Raw genomic sequence first — 20,822 nt, 5'->3', positions numbered from 1 at the left:
ATCTGATTCCGAGAAGTTAATATCCTCGGCCCAGTTTTCACTTAATTTGGCTAAATACCAGCTGTGAAAGTAATTTTTTTTTATTTGATTGAAATGCAGCAAACATTTTTCTGTCGTACGGTGTATGGGAAAGTGCATACCGTAGTGTGTGGATAAATAAATATCACTTGAAGTGAACTCAAAAGCAGTTCAATATTTCCTTCCTAACCCAAACTCGAACACATTGTGGTTGCACAGCTATGCCTGTTCGAATGGATACTGCCTAGTGCTATGATGCCGAAAGCAAAACTGAAAGCAAACTGTGGAAAACACAAAAAAAGTAAACAAAGAAAATTGGTCTGGATGACTGGGTGGTTCAGAGGTCACAGAACTGAGCCGGCACCACTGAGATTCTGGGTTTAAATCCAAACAGCCTGCCGTGATTAATTAAATCAGGTTTTTAAAGTTTTCGGGAGCTCATCATCTCAACCCAGTCAACAATTACTTCACAAAAAAGAAGTCACTTTAAATATGATTTCGCATTTCAATTAGCTAAATTCAAGGTCGGATCATTGAAAATACTGGGTTGACTGTTACGTGACGTACACTTCTCTTCGTGGTAGGGCAGATGGGAGAGTGTTGCCTACTCGTGTGAATAAGATGTCACTTTCAGAAGCAGTGCTGATATATCCTACCACGAGCTGTTCTAGAACAAGGGGCGATGCACTGCGCTGCGAGTTCCCAAAATACTGTTTGTTTCATGCCATGGCGTAGACAGCACTGTGAGGATACAATTTGGGTAAAGAAAAACGACCCCATCACATGACATCACGATTCATTTGGTGATAAAATCCCAAATTTCAAAGACATCGCATACAATTTATACAGGTGTATGGGACGCCGATATATGTCTCAGTGGCATAAAAGGACAAGGTGCAGCCCAACATTTTCATGCTCATCTAAAGTGGCATCTGACCGGGTTAAATAAAGCTCATCAATCAAGACAAAGATCTCCCCATATAGCCTTAACAGACTGTTCGGGCAAGTGCTGTTAGCGAGTACCTATGAAGGACACACGAGTGGGTGGTGTGGGCAACACCACGCCCGGCCGCCTTTGTCTCCCTAGAGGTGATGTTTAAACATGGCACCAGGTACTCATTTGAGGCTGAGTCGACCTAGGAGAGGCCCAGGACCGGTTCAAATAATCGTCACTGGTGTTGGCCGTGAGCGGGAATCAAACCCGGCCGCCAGATTCGTAGCGCAGCGCACTAACCTCTACACTACCTCTCCAAACAATCACACAGACGCACACAGGCACACGCATGGGATGCTGGAATGAATAAACACACAGCTGATCCGGTGAACGTTGACCCCTAGAGTGGGCGTGGTCTCGCAACGCCCCTCGCTCTCATTGGCCAATGGCCTTGGCGTTGGCGCCACATGGAGCGCACGTGTTGGGCACGACCGTAGGCATTTAAACTCTCGGCTGAGGCTGCACGTTTCAAGTTGCTCGGGACTCCCCATTTGAACAACAACGGCAATTGTAATAGCCCAACAACAGCACGCTACTTTGTGCACAGATGGCGTGCAGCGGCGTCCTGCTGGTGCTGGAGAACTACATCAATGGCGAGTTCGTGGCCAGCGAGACGCACGTGGACTCGTTTGAACCATCATCCGGCATGGTGTACTGCCGAGTCCCTGACAGCGGCGAAGCCGAGGTGTGTGTGCGCGTAATGTTATTGTTGTCTTTGTGGGGAGCCGTAGTGTAGCCCTGAACATACTTGTTCATGCAACCGCCGGTGGAAGGGATTCCAAATGCAGGAAATTTGGCCTACTCTTCCACGTGGACACACGGGAGGATTAAAAAAGCAACTGGCCATTTTATCTGCCACGCGAGTCGAACGAACCAGCGACTTTTGGCTTCAAATTTCATTGTTGCCTCCCATTAGAGCTGAATTCTAGTACGTTACGAGTTTGACTTTAAAGCCATCTTTCTCAAATGTGTTTGGCTCGCGGACGATCTGGCCGATGCAAACATTTCCGCGGACCACCCGACCCCTCGCCCCTGATGACAAAACGCATTCACTTCTCTCTAAATACCAGTGAAAATTATTCGTATTACCCGTACGTGTAAACTTTTTTTTAACGCAGCTATACGTTTTTTATGGGGGGGGGGCATTTAGACCATATGGCGAGGGTAGCTTAATCTGGGTAGTTACATTTTTTATGTAAATATCATAAGTCAAAGCTTAATGTCCAAAATAACAGGTCATTATGTCTGGCTCAACCTCCACTTGCATCACCGTTCGCGGACCCAACCTTGAAGGTCCGTGTCCACTGGTGGCCCAGGCGCCCACACTTTGAGAGCACGCCACTGCTTTAAACAACACGCAGTGTACGCTGTGGCATGACGGTGGCATGACATCCCCTCTCGCTGCCGTGGCGAGCAGGTGAACGCCGCGGTGGAAGCGGCGAAGCGCGCCTTCCCGGCGTGGGCTGCCACGAGTCCTCTGGAGCGCGGCAGGATCCTCACCAGGCTCGCCGAGCTCATCGAGTCCCGGCTGGAGGAGCTGGCAAGAGCAGAGTCCCACGACCAGGGTATGCCTGTTACCTCTCGTCCACTTGACAACCGAGCCACGTCGTTTTCATGCCTTGCCAGCCATGCACGGCTCAGGAGGCATCAGGTTGTTTCACCCTGCGCTCGCTCGCAGTGTTTTGTCCGGAGCTAGATTCAGATGTCTTTGTGGAGCCAATGTTTCACAGTTTGGTTCTGGCTCGGCTCGGTAAATTGCCAGTGGGAAAACCCACCCTTGCCACGAGAGCCCCGCACTGGCGTGGCTCAGATGCGCCAGTGGAAAAGGGATGTGTGTGATTCGAGCCATGCTGCACTGATACCCAGTTTTCATGGGCAGCAGTCGCTGTTCTTTTCCCTAAATATGACTGATGAAGACTTTAAAGATAAATTCTTGCCAGTCAAAGATCAGTCGGAGTGCATTTCTGATGAAATGAAAGTCCAATGAAGTGTAATATTAACTACGCCAGACACAAACTTGATTTGAAGCTTTCGTGACTGCAGGAATTGCTCTTTGATTCTTTCGGTAAGTCACGTGGAAAGAAAATCAATTAAAAAATAGAATACGTCGTTTTGATTGCAACACAAGCAGTCGTCATCAGGTAGAACTAAATTTGAGAGAGAGACAAAACACAGACACGGAGACACACAGACACACAAGCAGAGAGCGACAACACAGAGACACACAGAGATAGACACACAACATAGATACACAGAGACCCAATGCCTCTGTGTCGAGGCCATAAATAGAGAGGGGGGGGGGTCTTTGTGTGTCTATGTTGTGTGTCTCTCTCTCTGTGTGTCTCTGTGTTGTCTCTCTCAGCTTGTGTATCTGTCTGTGTGTCTGTGTTTTGTCTCTCTCTCAAATTTAGTTATACCTGATGACGACTGCTTGTGTTGCAATCGAAACGTCGTATTCTACGATTCCAGATACCTACAACTTTATTTTTGTTCGACATGTGTAATGATGTATTACTGCTCAGCCTGGATTCTGACGGAGAGACTTTCATCTAGCCCACAAAGCGAAATCGGCCTGCAGCATTTGGGCTTTAGCACAATGTCAGTTGAATAAATAAATATATGGAAATGCGGGGCCACGGGTGCAACTACAATACTGTAAAAAAATTTAAGAATACTTTGATACTGGCAAAAAGGTTATATTCGAGTACTGTACATATTCGAGTTCTGTGGCTCATGGAAACCTATTTAATTATATATCATACTAGTTTATTATGGGAGATATCCTCCATGATTGGAAATGCTCACCCCCAAATTAGCTTGGCTTCCAAGAGGCGTTGCTGAATTAATAGTGCGTTATTGGAGTGTGCATTGTATCGATTATAACACAGCATTCTGTGTATATCGGCAATGCTCTTTAATGTGAGCAGTCGCTGCATAACTATTAACATTAACAAAGACAATTTCTATTGCACCGTAGAATGGCAAGCCATAGTACGGGTTTTGCCACGTGATGGTAATGTATTATATATACTGATGATGCTCGTGTCGTTGGGGTTTATCATTAAACAGTACTGTACATATATTATGCAAAGCAGGACTTGCCTGCTTGCATGCAAATTAGTTTTGCATTCACAAAATGTTAACCTTTCACAAATGCTAACATTTTGACGCTTTGAAAATGGGCACTCGCATGTTTTGTGAATAGATGAGGTTTCGTGGCTCATCCAAGTGATTTCATATCATTCATAACTGCTTGTGGGCAGTGCCAATATTTGAATGTTTGTAAGCCTACCAGATTTGTTTAAAAAATATGCAATGTTATTGTAACCAGCGTCACTGGCAGATACATTTTAGCAAATTTTCAATTTCCAATTTGTTTTCGAACGTTCATTAAAAACTTGCTCGTTTGCAAATGTTGACCTGCATTGACCAGGAGTGCTTTATTTATTTATTTACACGCTTTTATTGAACTCCGTCTGTTGTATCCTTAAAAAAACCTTGCAACTAAATTTTTACCCACTTCCCAATGTGCTATCTATTGCAAACTTGGTATACTTATGTCATACTGATGACAAGACTATATTCTATCATAAAAAAGATATATATTTAAAAACATTTTACACGCTTTTATTTAACTCTGTCGTATCCTCAAATCTTGTAACTCAATTTCAACCATCTTCCCAATGTCGTATCGACTGCAAACTTGGTATACTTATGTCATACTGATGACAAGACTATATTCTATCATAAAAAAGATATATATTTAAAAACATTTTACACGCTTTTATTTAACTCTGTCGTATCCTCAAATCTTGTAACTCAATTTCAACCATCTTCCCAATGTCGTATCGACTGCAAACTTGGTATAGGTATGTCATACTGATGACAATACTACATTCTATAATTAAAAATTAAAAATGTATATTTTTAAACAATCTTTTTTACGGGTCTAATTGTCCACGCTCAACTCACGTTGGCTGTAAATCACCATGGTCCCTGACGTTATGGAGTCGTGGAGTTCTGCCATTACGAGTACGGTACATTTCATTAAAGCGTGTTATTAAAAAAAATATTTTGAAATATTTTATGACAATAACATTTGGCTCCACTAATGTTTCTGTTTCCAGGCCCGTACAATAGAGTAACTGGAAACAGTTTTTGCACAAGAGGCGTTGCATATAATAAACAACATACAATTTTTTCGTGTTTAGTTGTCCTTCCCCCGCACCTCCCATCAGCACGGTTGGCTTTGTAGGGTGCGAAAGAAGTTAAACATACGATGATTTTTTTCTGAGCTGTTTGTGCACACAGATTGCCGAATGATCAACAATGTTAAGTAAACAATTCTTTTAACTCCGTGCATGCTGGCTAAGGCATTCCTGAGTATTGGAGAACAGTGTTTAACCCTGGTGCGTAAACCAGCAGATAATATATTTCGCCGTATTACAGTTACAGAAACTTATTATGTAAAAAAGGAGCAGTGTCGTCTTCAAGATCGGGATCTTGGGCGCTGTTTTGTCTCACTGGCTTCACCTGTTTAGCAGTGGTAGTTGAAATTGCGGCAACTTATACCTGGACAAACATTTTTTTAATTCTCTCTCACAGTTGGACAAAAAATACTTGACCCCAATTTAACATTAAAGTTCGATTTCATTAATCTGTCACACAGAATCCCACCCCCCTCTTAATACCGAGCTGATTTAATTATGTACTTTTAAGTTTATCCATTCAATAAATTCTAGAGTGAAACTGCTCTTATCTGTGTAGATATGGGGTGTGTGCTCTTCACAGCTCCTGTCATCCTTGTTTATCTACTTTAAACCCTGTTTTCTGTGAAAACGTCTGAATAAATGCAGACAATGAGTGATTTGCCCCTTGAGTGTGATGTGATATCTACCATTGACATCACCACTGTCACTATCTTTATCAAGATCATCTTAGTCATGTCATCATCCCCCATTTGTCTAGTGACTGCTAGTAAGAAGACTGCTCATGCTGTCGCTGTTCTCAATGGTTCTGCGACGCAAAACTCCGTCTCACCTTTACACACGAGTCGCCTTCGTTGCTGTGTCTCTGCAGTAGTCGCCATCGGTGCATTTTCTTCATCGGCAAAGTATCTATTAATCGCAGACTTTTGCCAGCGCTGGAAATATTTTAGTGTGCCGTGGATGAATATGGATATAAATCTCCCCCCCCCCCACCCGCTTATCTGTGAAATGGCCACGAATAACAGAAAATAAATGTCCTTTATAATAGGAGTTTCTACTGATAGATTTTGGCCATGGAAAACAGATATCGTGCGTAATCGGGTTGCTGATCATTTTTGAGTGCCATTGTTTATACTGTATACCAGAGGTGGGACAAAGTCATTGTTATGCAAGTCCAAGTCGAGTCGCAAGTCATCAAATTCATGACTCGAGTCTGACTCGAGTCCAAGTCACATGACTCGAGTCCACATCTCATAGGTGGGACAAAGTCATTGTTATGCAAGTCCAAGTCGAGTCGCAAGTCATCAAATTCATGACTCGAGTCTGACTCGAGTCCAAGTCACATGACTCGAGTCCACACCTCTGCTGTATACTGTATACTCTCTATACAGTATGAAGTGCATACAGTGGTGCTCATCTGATTAAAATATTGTTTTGCAATCACTGTACTGTGCTACTTTCATAAACCATCGGATAGGTTTTATTTATAACTTGATGAAAGTCCGTGAGTGTGCAGTAATGGAAAACAGACCTTTGTGTTTTGACATTCAGATCTGCCCTTGACTCTGACACAATAAATTAAATAATGATTGCAGTGCTGCCTTATGAGTGCTGGCCTCATCCCAAATGTCAGGGCATGTTATCTGGCCAAACTAAAGGCTCTGGTAGCATCAATAGGCATGGGGCTTCACTAACAATGGAGTTGGAGGATATTTTTTATAATTCTGTTCCATTTCTCAATATGTATCAATATTGTGCTATCGGCATCGTGTCCTGAGACAAAAGAGTCCATTGGGAATACTTGCAGAGCAATGCATCATCACACCCTAGAGAATGGTTCGTGGAAGGAGATATGACAGAACCTCGACTGAATCTCAAGTGACCTCTGATCCATACTTAGGAGCAGCAATTCCCCCCCCTTCCTTTCTCCAGAAAGAAATGTTAATATCGTGGCATTCTGTTTTTTTTCTTCTCAGAGCTGGAAGGTAGTTGAATCAAGCACAAAACCAATGCAACATTATTATTATATGCAATCATTCCAGACCAAAACTATCAACTCATTACAATTGCGAACCTGGGATAATCAAAGCGGCTGACCCGATTGAGTCCAGAGTGTCAGTAGTGTCCACTTGGCCCTCTTGTCTGTTGAAACTCTTACAATCTCGGTGTACAGTAGCCATGTATCGCAATGATGAAATGAAACAATCGGTTCCACTTATGTTACACTCATCAAAGCTGTGTGTGTTAGAATTAATGACATAATACATTAATGTTGGGGTGCAGTAGTGTTAAGTGCTCCAGTGGCGAGATGTTAACTACCTTGCCTGGTATACAGGAGGTTGTGGGTACGATCCTGACACCTGCATATTTCGAGGTTGTGTGTTCTCTCTCTCCCTAAAATGCTTTTAGAATATTTGGCTGCTATGAATTTCCACATGATAAACGACTTTGTTGGGCTATCATTTGTGGCCAGGTTGCTTATTAAAAAGAGCTATATAGCTCAGTGGGCCTTACCTGATAAAATAAAAAATGTTTTTTTAGTAGTTCGTTTTTAAGTGCTCCGCTCATAAAATGTTGTTGGTTGTCTGAGAAATATATTGTGAATTTTAAGTTGGTGTGCTACTTACTACCTTTATGCTGTGCTCTGCTCAATCGTGCTTCTTCATTCCGTTTGCGCTGCAGGGGTTGTGTCGTACGCTTGTGCGAAAGGCGTGATACTGAGTACCAAACGATTGCACGTCGCCCTAACCGGTCGACTCTGAGCGTCCTTCGCTGTCATTGCAGGAAAAACACTGGAACACGCAAGAACAGTGGACATCCCGCGCGCCGCGTACAACTTCAGATTCTTCGCGTCCGCCGTGCAGCACTACACCAATGAGTGCACGCAGGCTGACCACATGGGCTGCATGCACTACACGGTGCGCAGTCCCGTTGGAGTGGGTACGTAACCGCGTGGCGCGAAACATTTGCAGGACATTGCACGCACGGACAGCAAGCAAGTTTGCGAGCGAGCCGCAGTGCTTCATGTTTGGGGCATTGAGTTCATTCTTAACTGGGAACACCGGGCATGATGTCGTAGTCGGTCACGTTGGCACGGTGATAACTGCTATTACTCGATCGTGTATCGTTTTGTCGTTTGGCATTGTACTATGTTTTTTATACTATCATAGACTCGGGAATATGTTTTCGGAGAGCAAAACTGTGGTTTTTGGTAATGCGATTGTACGTTATGGATATCAATTGACTTTCATAAAACTGTATAGTATAAAATTTCCGCTGGTGATGTTAGCCAATTGCATATTCGTATTAGTCTGCATATACAAAGTGTCGTGAGTTTGTATTGTATAAAGCCACTGGGTGAATCTAAGTTTGTTTTACTTTTAATGTTTTTTTCCACACAATGGAAATTAGATCTGCATATTAGTGTTAAGTGTGGTGAACATATAAAATATCTTGATTCTTACATTTGGAAAATAAAAACAACTTTTAAATAACTTTGATGTCCCACACAAAGACTGTTGATTATTGGAATAAAATTAAACATTATTTGAGGACAATGTTTCACTTTTATTGTGGAACAAAACAGAGTGGCACCAATGTTGTGTGCTTGCATCAGAAGCACGAGTCGGGTGTAATATAACATTCCCAGCGAAGCGTCAAATACAAGACTTGCACCTCCTGTCATACTGAGCTCCGGCACACTGCGGAAACTGGCCACTTTACTTTGCCCCCATACGCGTGTGGGCTCACGTACTGAACCTTTGTAGGTCGACAAATAATGAGCTTGTTTGGTGTGCACGTGCTTTGCCAGTTGGGCTGATCAGCCCGTGGAACCTGCCGTTATACCTGCTCACGTGGAAAATCGCTCCAGCCATAGCCCTGGGAAACACGGTGGTTGCCAAGCCCAGCGAGTTGACCTCTGTGACCGCATGGATGTTCTGCATGCTGCTCAAGGAGGCTGGTGAGGTGGCCTTTTACATCTTTCTTGTTGTGAAAAATCTATAACTTTGCACATTTCTTGTAATAGCCGTTACATTTACCCGATGCTATTCCGGTTGTGCTATTGGCTAAAATTTAGTTTTTATGTTACGTTAAATTTGTTTTATTTTACCAGTTAAAGCCAACTGAGCTATGTAGCTCTTTTTCAGAAGTGACCTGGTCGAAAATGATCACTAGATGAAGTGGCTTATCATGTGGAAATTCATAGCAGCTAAACACTCTGGCATCGTTTCACGAGTAGACATTGCATCGTCATCCCTGTCAACGATGAACGTCCGTTAATGGAAGCTGCATTTTGTTGAATAATCACAGCTACTATAAAGCCGAATATACGTTATGGTCAGTTGTACATATCTTTGGTCAGTTTTGATGATGCGACAACTTGACTCTAGTATACTACGTTAAAACTCTAAGAAAAGAATAAGGGTCTCATTCTTGATTGCCATACTACAGCGAGAGAGATTCTTATGTTACGAATCAATGCAGTTCACATTATGTTCCTGTGCTAATTGCTGAACATGTAATCCATGGAGACTGGAAAATTGGAGGTTATTAACGGTTTGCTATACAAATGCACAACTATTTTAATGATATCGCCTGTGTAAAATTAACGGAGTCAGTCAGTAAAACTGTTAATGATAATTTGAATTGTTCCAAAATTATGGTCATTCCTTTCAAGACTTGATTATTGTTTGCCATCTCAATGGTATTGTCTTGTTTTTTTAATTCATTCCATTAAAATATATAGCGCATAATCGGTGTACAATTCGCATAATTAGTCATCCATTCTCCCGCGCAAAATGCAATGCACCTATCGCGAACGTGAGATTCTGCAATAACCGAATGAAGCAACGCATCATTGGGTGATTCTACGGTTCAGGCGTGCCGGCTGGCGTGGTGAACCTGGTCCTGGGCACGGGCAAGAAGGCAGGCGCCGCCCTCGTGAGCCACCCCGACGTCCCAGCGATCTCCTTCACGGGCAGCACGGCCACGGCGTGCGACATCACCGTGCGCAGCGCACCTCACTGCAAGCGCCTCTCCCTGGAGCTCGGCGGGAAGAACCCCGCCGTCATCTTCGCCGATGCCGACCTCGACGCCTGCGTGGCGACCACCGTCCGATCCAGCTTCGCCAACCAGGTCAATGGGGGGGGGGGGCATTTTCGCTCACAGCTGGGGGGGGGCTCGTCCGGCTGTGTTTTCCGATAGGCCACGTGCCATCATCACTCTCGGTTAAACCCTTTCCTGTTCCGATGACGAGTACGTCTACGTCATCGGAACGGAACCGGAAGGGAAAAAACAACTTTATCAGTACCACTGTTCCCACAAGGCCATGCGGGAGGGTGTGTGGCACAGTTTGGCGCCAGCTATCACAGAGTGGCATCGTGCTGCTACAGTTCTCTGCAGTGAGTACAGTGTCTTTAAAAACGACGTCGATATACCTCTCTAAATAAAGTTAACACTAACCGCTTGCACGTTCTGAGATTCGGTGGTGAACGGGACCCACCCTGCAAACTAGAGACGTCTCGGAATGGTGAAGGGTTAATATTTGTAGCACGGCTGCAATGCGGTATTTCTCGGTGTTCCTTGTGGCAGGGAACCCCCCTGCGGCATCTTTCCCTGTGTGGCACAAGGTGAAATTTGCACCGGCCAGCAAGTGAAATTTTATATGCCAATAGGAAGCGATGTTGCTATGCGCCGTGATCAAATTGGGTACACACCAGTACACGTGACCCACTATTTTTTTTAAAGAAAATAACTTCACAGAATGTTTAGTGTCCACTACAAAACAGACTGCATGGATCATGGCAGCCGCGGAGCCCGAACTGCAAACTTTTTTAAACAAGCAGAAAACGTGCTACCACTCGGCCATGCCGCTGCCCATGTGCGATGGGCTTTTATTCATAGCAAAGTTCATCAGCTATATTTTCCCAGTGGGCTGTGGTGCAATGGTAAGCACACTGGACTTAAATCCCCCTGCCTCTTCTCCACGCAGCAGTACAAATGGGGGTACATCACCACAGTCGATCGGCCGGTTGCGTGCGATGGGGTAAAGTTTGGGTACTTAGCTCTTGCAAAATATCTGGCCAGTGTGTAAGAGTAGACCAAAATACCCCCGAGGTTTCTTTAGAACTCCCTCTAGTGGAGGCCCTTCTGTGAACGGTGGTGTGAACAAGAATTTTCAGGGCTGCATTTCCACCTCGACCAAAGGGGAGGCTCAGACCAGTTTGGGATACTAACAGCCGCTAGTGTTGTTATATCATTGAATATCTGTTTTACATTGTCGTGAATCTAGCAGCCTCTAGTGGTTGGAGGGGTCATGCACACTCATTATAACATGTAAACTATTCGTACGCACCAGATGATGCTGGTATAGTGAGATTAAGGTCACTGTTAATTAATGATTTTATGAATTTTTACACCCCTAAAAGGTACGTGAATGATTCACCCCCTGCTGCTTTATTTTGATGAATTGTCATGATTTGGAGTCATGATTATTTCAAGAATTATTGTTTTGTTTACAGCGTCTTGTTTGTGTTGCCTGCCTCAACTATATTCGCCTTTTTTATAATCTCATAAGGTACTGTGTATCAACTGTACTGTGTATCAACTGTACTGTGTATCCCTTAAATAAAATTTTGTCTTTTTTATGATTGTGCTAACCATTGACCTTCTGGTAAAATTTCCATATAATTTACTTGAATTGAAAATAATTGTTAATATGATTGAGTCGATTGAGTCGATGCATATTTTGTGAGCATAAGATATCAATTTTATTCGATGCATCAATTAATCTTCAAATGCCTAGCAGTGGCTTATTATGTCCATGTATAGATGAATCGCTTGTGAATTGAGTATCGGCAAGAAATCTATATGCAAGTTGTATATCTAGCTGATGGCTTCAGAGGACGTAATGTGTATACTACTCGCGCTCTCGGGTTAATGCTCGTAGTGAACATGCGTTCGCCGCGTGTTCCACTGTTGAAGTGTACCGCAGTGGCATTTGGACGATTCTTTGATTTACCGCTGGAGAATGTTTTCTTCGGACCAAGCGCCACTGAAATGATGCTGGATTAAGATTTTTTACTCTCTAACATATCTTCCTGCAGGGAGAGATCTGCCTGTGCACAAGTCGTATCTACGTGCAGAGGCCCATTTTCAAGCAGTTCCTGAAAAAGTTTGTCGAAGCATCCCGTGCATGGAAGGTGGGACCTCAGAATGACCCCACCTCCAACATGGGACCCCTCATCAGCAAGGAGCACCTCGCAAAGGTGCGTGTGTGGTGCTGTGGTTAGGGCAGGGGTGAGGTACTGGGCCTTTAATCGGGTGCCCAATCGGACTTGCAACCACATTATTAACACGCACCTCGGTGTCATCGAATAATTACGCAAAGAATTGTGTGCGTGTTGATGGAGAATAAAGAGGCCCCTGCAGGGACAGAAGTTCTTGCAGGGGCCTCTGAGTATCCTTAAACTAGGAAGACTGTTTTTGGCGTGTCGAATTTATACCCTTCAAGTAACTGATTCGCGTGGCTAAGATGCTTGCAGTGATGGACAGATATCTTTGTGGGCCGTTCTGCAGTGGTAATAAAGTGGCCTATTGTTGCAGGACAACAATTTGTACCCTTTGTGTATGTGTAATTATGCGTGCATGTAGCCTGGCACAAGAACGATGGTGACCTCAATGCCACTAATTGGTGAATGGCAGATGTTTTTGCTGTTGTCCTTTAACACTTGGCATCCCCAAGCAGTGCCCTACACTAGTACAAATTCGTCTCAACCCCACTTGGCTTCCTTGATCTGGTAGCTACAAACTCCCTGACCGGTGCGATGCCGCGTGCGTGCGTGCGTTGGCGTGCGAGCAGGTGCGTGGATACGTGGAGCAGGCGGAGCGGGATGGCGGCTGCGTGCTGTGTGGCGAGGGAGTGGACCCCCTGCTGCTGCCCCCGCGGTGCCAGGGCGGCTACTTCCTGGCGCCCACGGTCATCACGGGCGTGCCGGACGACTCGGCCGCCATGCAGGAGGAAATCTTCGGACCGGTCGTGTGCGTGTCACCCTTCGAGGACGAGGACGAGGCGGTGGCCCGCAGCAACGGCGTGCGCTACGGGCTGGCGGCGGTGGTGTGGTCCAGGGACGTGGCGCGAGTGCATCGCGTGGCCAAGCGTCTGCAGGCTGGCATCGTGTGGACCAACTGTTGGCTCATCCGCGAGCTCAACCTGCCCTTCGGGGGGATGAAGGCGTCGGGCATCGGGCGTGAGGGGGCCAAGGACTCGTTCGAGTTCTTCACCGAGGTCAAGACGATCACCGTCAAGTACTGATCACACGTGATCTGTGTACCACCTGACCAAGCCAATCGGCGTGCTAAATTAAATTAAAATCCTTCATTCCTTTTATGCCTGGTTTAGCTATTGGTGGTCATTCAATTATTAATTATAAGTGTGCAGTATATTGGGACTAACTTGCAGGTGGGACTGAATGTTGCCCAATGATAATTGTGTTCTCTTGATGAAAACAATCAGCTGATGCTAATTGTCTGTGCCTCTTGTATTATGTGTATGATAAATTGCCGACTTAATCAAATGTATCCTTGCAGAGTTTTCTTGCATTGTTTAGCTATTCATTGCCATTGTCTTTTTAGAAGTGAGCAATGTATTGTACTTTAACTTGCAGATGGAAGCGGATTTTTGGTATAAAAAATGAAGTATGGAAGATGTTTATGTGCTAAAATTGTTAGAGCTTATGTTTAATGCTGCGATTGTCAGATTCTCATCTATTATGAACACCGCCTTATATTACACTTTTTCTTATATTGATTCAGTAACTAATAATGTGCACTTTTATATTGGTGGATCCAATTGGCTTGTGATAACGGTAGGCGAGAAACGCTGATTTAATGTGCTTTGAAAATATGCAATTTCTACCACTGCCATGTAATGTTTTCTTGTTATTGCACTCCTTATAATTCTGCTAAATGCACACTGCCATGTGATCCTCATTTTTGATTTTAATTTTTTTAGTAGAAAATGCCAAACCAGTTGAAGTATGCGAGCAAACACACATTGCATTATTATTGGTGTTAACCACAAGCATTGACAAGAAGTACCCGTGGTGCCTTGATTTAAGTTTGAAGATTCTACGCTCGCCCGTCTGAACTTGTCTGAATAAACACTGCTTGCAAATAACGGGGACTTTGTCACTTGATGGTGTGTGGCAGCATCGGCTCGCTGCTGATTCAAGTGACCTTTGCCCGAGGCACTCAAGGCAACATTCCCGCAGTTGATGGGACCCAGTGCTCTGTGCACTGCGGTGAATGAGTTGGCAGATCTTATACCACCGAGTGACAGGACAAACCTGTTCAACCTCACGCCGCCCGATTGGCGCGGTCGGTCTACTTAGGTTGCAAAAGAGGTTCAACAAGCAGACATCCTCGCAGTGGCTTTTAGCTAGACATCGAACAAGGACGGGTTACCGCATCGTGCGCTTCCAGATGCGCTTCTGCGACTGTCTGGAACGCTCTTTTAGATATAAGGAAGCCACTGGAGCTATGGACTTTTACAGCTGAGTTGAGAACTCTTTTTTTGTAGAACTGCTTTTTGTGTTTAGTTTGTCCTTCCCTGATGTACGACTGTTCATCCGATGTCACGACTCTTCATCCGATGTCCTATTCACAACACGATTTTATTATCCTTACACGTATCACTTTGTGACTGGCATTTGCTCTGTTTATCTCCCCCCCCCCCCCCAAAATGGCTGGAGTTTAATTATTTTATTTTTCCTCCAGTATGTTAGTTCTGGGGTTCCTTGTACAATGACTGTGACCGGTCTTGGAAGCAACAACAAAACATTTCTCCCATTTCTAAGTGAACAGCTGTAGAATGAAGCCATCAAAATTAAATCTACCCCGGACGATGAGCACTCGAGTTTAAACGTGCTGATTCGGGTTGAAGAAGAGATTGATATTCAAGTGAAAAACGTGAATTCTTCCTTGGATGAAAAAAAACCCCTCCCATGATGAAAACAAAGGAATATAAGCTAATTCTAGAATACAATCAAGTGCATGTATTCATTCAAGTGTAGTACAGCTATTTTTATCTGAGTGGTAATTTCGTGATGTTTATTGCACAATAGAAAGCTCTTCTCAGTGGTTGAGCACATGGTTTTATCTTCACATTCGCCGGTTGTGCCCTCACTTTGTTATAAATACTGTACAGTAACACTGTGGTTACACATTACATAAAGAGTCCATTGGCTTGGGGAACAGCCTGTGTTAAGCGTGTTTACTCGATGGTCTGATAGTATCACATTGTTTCAGTACTGTGAGCTGCAATGCAAACTTGAGGATTGTATTAAATCGCTTTGTTAAACATGTTGCAGAAAATGGAAAACGTAGTAGGAAAATCAAACCTCGCCACAAAAATCACACCATACTCTTTGGTTCTTTCGGTAAATTCGCGTAGGTGAAAAAATAAAACATATAAAGAAATCACGACGTTTCGATTGCAACACAAGCAATCATCATCAGGTGTGACAACCACGGCAAGAATTTTGTTGTTGTTGAAAACTTCAAAAATCACACCGTCGGTTTTTGGTTATCGAATGTCTGCTGATGCTGGGGGGACGTGGGCCATGGGGGGGGGGGGGCGGTTGGGATGGACGTGAAATGAATCGGAATCTTTATGCGGGAGGAATCCGATGAGCTATAAAGCGCTTTTTCACACACGTCCAGTAGAGGCAGCTCAGAAAGTTACAACAATCATACAAAAAAACCACGTATAGGAGTGCAAAGGGGCCGCCATAAATTACGTCACGTACCTAGGGGGGTGGGGTCAGACATTTGTGACGATGTGTGACGAGGGGGGGGAGGGGTTTGAGAAATGTGACGTCACATCAAAATGCGCAACATTAAATACATATAGACAACACGTTCTACTTAATTAAATAGACTTTTTAATAAATGTTTCATCCTACAACATCAGTGCAGCGCCACATTAAATACGCACTACGATGACAATAGTTTAAAGCGATTTGAAGCATGTTTTATTTGGGGGGGGGGGCAGAGCTTTGTGACGTCATATTTGAGGGGGGTGGCTTGACTTTGTGACGCTGTGTGACGAGGGGGGGGGCGGTCAAACATCGTCCAAAATCGCGTGACGTCATTTATGGACGGCCCCAAAGTATCGGAAGGGTAAAAACATAAATCACAATTGCTTTTTAGTTTTTTCTGTCTTAAAAAAAAAAACTACTTTATTAAAATGTTTTAGGTTAAATACACTCATTTTGTTTGCGTGCGCACCAGGACGTACATTCGTCACCGGGGCATGGCGCGATGGGGGTTGTGCAATGCGACTGGAGGGGCGTTCCTTGTGGATGTATAAGGAGGGCACACGGGGTGAGAGGCGAGGTGGTGCTGCTGCGTGTGCTGGTGGAGTGGCCCGACGAGACGCGCGAACGGTGAGTCCCATCTCCATCCCCTCCCCTCGTGTTCGGGTTTGGAGTGGGGTCTCACACAAGCACACAAGCACACACACAGCTACACACAGTAACACACACACACACAGCTACACACAGTAACACACACAGCTACATACAGTAACACACACACACAGCTACACACAGTAACACAGCTACACACGCAGCAGCACAACACACGCAGAGCGCTGTGTGTCGTGTCGTGTGTCGTGTTCTGCAATCGACGGCTGCCCTTGTGTGTGTTTGTGTGTGAGGTTTGGTTGACTGTCGGTCATCTCGTCAGCGCTCGTGTGAGTTTGCACATTTCTGCCCCACTCACACACACAGTGTACACACACAAAGACAAAGATCCCCCGTGTAGCCTTAACAGACTGTAGGGGCAAGTGCTGTTAGCGAGCACCTATGAAGGCCGACACGGCACACGAGGGGGTGGGTGGCCAGCACCACACCCGGCCGCCTTTGTCTCCCTAGCGGCGATGTTTACACATCGCACCAGGCACTCATTTTAGGCTGAGTCGACCTAGGGGAGGCCCGGGACCGGTTCAGATAATCGTCACTGGTGTTGGTCGTGAGCAGGAATCGAACTCGGGTCGCCGGGTTCATAGCGCAGCGCGCTAACCGCTACACTACCGCTCCCCGCACACACACACAGTGCACAAACACACAGTGCACACACACGCAGTGTACACATACACACAGTGCACGCACACACAGTGCACACACACACAGTGCACACACACACACAGTGCACACACACACACAGTGCACACACACACAGTGTACACACACACAGTGCACACACACACACAGTGCACACACACACAGTGTACACACACACAGTGCACACACACACACAGTGCACACACACACAGTGTACACACACACACAGTGCACACACACACACAGTGCACACACACACAGTGTACACACACACAGTGCACACACACACACAGTGCACACACACAGTGAGACACACACACACACAGTGCACACACACACAGTGAGACACACACACACACAGTGCACAATACACACAGTGCACATGTAATGTAGTAACTCGGCGGGAGACGACTTCACGGGTAACACACTCTTTATTTTATCAAACTCGTTCACAGGTGACTAACACCTACTTTGTATCTCGGGTGACAAACACCCACTTAGTATCTCGGGTGACAAACACCCACTTAGTATCTCGGGTGACAAACACCCACTTAGCTACTTGGCGACTAACGCCCACTGAGCTACTCGGATGACCAACATCCACTTAGTATCTCGGGTGACAACCACCCACTTAGCTACTCGGCGACTAACGCCACTGAGCTACTCGGATGACCAACATCCACTTAGCTACTCGGCGACTAACGCCACTGAGCTACTCGGGACACTCCCTGCCCGGGGTATCCGTCTCGACTGTGGGTCCCCAGCCCGACCCACGGGGGCGTCGGACCCCGGGTCCCACAGCCTCGCCTCCGAGCCACACAGGGCCCCGGTCCCCACAAGGACGGCGGGACTAGGGGTCTCGGGGCACTAGGTCTTCAGCTCCGTCTTCGGGTCTTCAACTGGGTAACTCTCCCCGAGTGCTCTCGCGCGTCCCCCTTTATACCCCACCTGCGGACGTCGCTGCGAGCACCCACTTATTCGACCAATCGCCGGGCGCTGGCTACGATCCTGTTTTCCCACATCTCATCGTGCCTCACCACCCACGCCGCGCCGCCCCGTCATCTGTCACTCCCGGCGCGCGCGTCCACACCACGCCCACAACGCGTGCCCAACCCCGCACCCCGCGCCGCCCCGTGATCCATCACTGTCACAGTCGGCGCACGTCAATACCACCACTACATCACCCCCTACCACATAGCTCGCAGCCGACCCGGCTGCTATAAAAATATACAAACCGCCCTGTGTGCCCCGTAACACAACACAACAACAAGAACAACTAACGTAACAACACAACACGACGCGAACACTACCATCCGCAACCATCAACCAGTGCCACCGCGACAATAGAACAATATATACAAACCGGCGAGTGACAATAGCAATGTGTATGCAAAAAGGAAAATAAATGGAAAAAAAAAAATTTTTCTTTCGACTCGTGCAGTGTCCCCTTCTTTTTCCGAGCGTCCCTACAACGGGACATTACCCCGGCAGAGGGGAACACCGGGCGAGCTCGGTGTAGAGAAAAAAACGTCTTCATGAAAATTGTTGAGCCCTAGCCCGAGTCCGCCTTGCCGGTCCGTCGTACGGCACCAGACGCGGTTGAACGTCCGGTGGTGCCGGCGGTTCAGGAAGACATCGGCCAGGCATCGAGGACCCGTGCGTGCCCCGGGGTTCAGGCTCTCGACGGTCAGCAGCCGTCAAGCCCGAGGCACCTGGGGGTGGGTCAGGTGGAGGCACGTGAGGATCAGCCTGCGACACCTCCCTCCCCGAGTCGACAGTCACATCACACACCCGGTCGTCACGGCACAGAACGGGGTCACACGGTGCCGCATAGGGCTTCAGTCGGGAGGGGTGCACGTACCAACGGCGTTTCCCCCATTTAATCTGTATACTCTGGGGTCGTGCAACCCGCACAATTTCCACCGGTCCCCTCCAAGGTCTCAACAACTTGGGGGACGTAGCCAACGGTGCATGTGGACAATGCAGCCAGGCCTTATCGCCTGGTTTCCAATCATGCGTATGCACCCTCCGCTCATGCAATTTCTCGTTCGCAATTTGCCGCGACCGCGAATTCAACCTTGCCGCCTCCCGCGCTTCAGTCAATTTGGCGATATTAAATTTGATGTGGTCTGCCAATTTAGATTTTGCACGTGGCTGGGAAATCCCCAGTTGGACGTCCATGGCCGGATCGGCCTCCCGCCCATACATAAGAAAAAATGGGGAAAACCCCGTCGCCGCATGAGGGGCCATTCGATAGGCCGCGAGTACCCCCGGCACCTGTAAGTTCCAATCAACCTGATCGTCGCAGACCTGTTGGCACAACATAGACGTAATCGTCCTGTTCAGACGCTCAACCATCCCGTCAGTCTGCGGGTGGTAGGGGGAAGTACGCACTTTCTTTGTACCCAACAGGTCGCACACCTCGCGCAACAAAACGCTCGAAAAATTCTTTCCTTGATCCGTCAGCAAGCGTTCGGGGGCGCCCTTGTCCAAAACATAACCCTGGACAAAGGCGTCCGCCACCGCCGCAGCCGACTGGTTGACGAGCGGCCATGCCATAGGCCATCGGGTGAAGTATTCCACGCCAACCAGCAGGAACCTATTTCCCCTTGGTGTAGCCGGAAAGGGCCCCAAGATGTCCAACGCTACCAATTCGTTTATGCGCGAAACCTGAATGGATTGCAGCGGTGGATTAGCTGCCAATGGTGGCGGTTTCCTTTTGGCGCACCCTACGCATCCCTTAAGAATATTCGCCACGTCGTTACCCATCCCCGGCCAATAATAGTCTCGCTGGATTAGGGCGAGCGTTTTGTGAAAACCCAGATGCATGAGCCGTTCATGAGCTGCCAGAACAACCCTACCCCGCATAGCAACAGGCACAACGAGCACGTGACGCCGGGACATGTTGTCCCACTTCATCAAAAGGCCCTGTCTGCACACCCAGGAACCGACCCGCGCCTCCCCTACCTCGGGAGCGCCAACTTTCCGACGTAGCGTAAGTAGGGAGCTGTCGGACATCTGGAGGCGGCCCCACTCAATGAGGGGCAACGACAACAGCGAATCCCTCCCCGTGGGGGCGTCCTCTCCCGGGGTGTCAGTGGCGGCGAGCGCAACTCCCGGGGTGCCGGCAACCGGGGGTTTGCACCGCGCCGATCCCAACAAACATGTGCAGTCCGTGCACGGAGGCAACCGCGACAAGGCGTCCGCATTTGAGTGTCGCAACCCCTTGCGGTAAATCGTCGTGAATTGGTAGTCTTGAAGGACCTCCAACCATCGGGACAATTGGCCCGATGGCTGTGCCACGCGCATAGCGTATTGTAGAGCCGCATGGTCCGTACGGACCGTAAAATGACGGCCGTAAAGATACGGCGGAATTGCTGTGTAAAAAACACAATGGCTAACAATTCACGACGAGTTACGCAATAGCGTTGTTCGGCGGGGGAAAGAACTCTACTACCGTAGGCGACCACCCGTTCA

At 46.8% G+C, this 20,822-nt stretch overlaps 2 protein-coding genes across 2 annotated transcripts in view; both read left to right on the top strand.

Annotated features, from left to right (window-relative positions):
- Positions 1 to 1,452: 1,452 nt before the first annotated feature.
- On the top strand, positions 1,453 to 14,354 carry ALDH8A1 (aldehyde dehydrogenase 8 family member A1). The gene is made up of 7 exons (XM_078862467.1): positions 1,453 to 1,697; positions 2,430 to 2,577; positions 8,005 to 8,160; positions 9,032 to 9,181; positions 10,100 to 10,356; positions 12,327 to 12,488; positions 13,082 to 14,354. The coding sequence occupies exons 1-7, from the start codon at positions 1,560 to 1,562 to the stop codon at positions 13,532 to 13,534; spliced, it is 1,464 nt and encodes a 487-aa protein (XP_078718593.1). The 5' UTR covers positions 1,453 to 1,559; the 3' UTR covers positions 13,535 to 14,354.
- Positions 14,355 to 16,524: 2,170 nt separating this feature from the next.
- PAFAH2 (platelet activating factor acetylhydrolase 2) overlaps positions 16,525 to 20,822 on the top strand; it is a 52,402-nt gene continuing 48,104 nt past the window's right edge. The window contains exon 1 of the mRNA XM_078862558.1: positions 16,525 to 16,667. Coding sequence (XP_078718684.1) covers positions 16,557 to 16,667 — 111 coding nt within the window. The 5' untranslated portion in view covers positions 16,525 to 16,556. The remainder of the gene's footprint in view (positions 16,668 to 20,822) is intronic.

This window comes from Lampetra fluviatilis, chromosome 14 (assembly GCF_964198595.1).
Source record: "Lampetra fluviatilis chromosome 14, kcLamFluv1.1, whole genome shotgun sequence".
Taxonomy (NCBI): domain Eukaryota; kingdom Metazoa; phylum Chordata; class Hyperoartia; order Petromyzontiformes; family Petromyzontidae; genus Lampetra; species Lampetra fluviatilis.
The sequence above is the reverse complement of the archived record's forward strand: the minus strand, read 5'-3'. Positions and strand labels throughout refer to the sequence as shown.

Coding starts and splice junctions, on each gene's coding strand:
- ALDH8A1 (XM_078862467.1), top strand. CDS start 1,560: ATGGCGTGCAGCGGCGTCCTGCTGGTGCTGGAGAACTACATCAATGGC. Junction 1,698..2,429: donor CTGACAGCGGCGAAGCCGAG/GTGTGTGTGCGC, acceptor CGTGGCGAGCAG/GTGAACGCCGCGGTGGAAGC. Junction 9,182..10,099: donor CATGCTGCTCAAGGAGGCTG/GTGAGGTGGCCT, acceptor TCTACGGTTCAG/GCGTGCCGGCTGGCGTGGTG.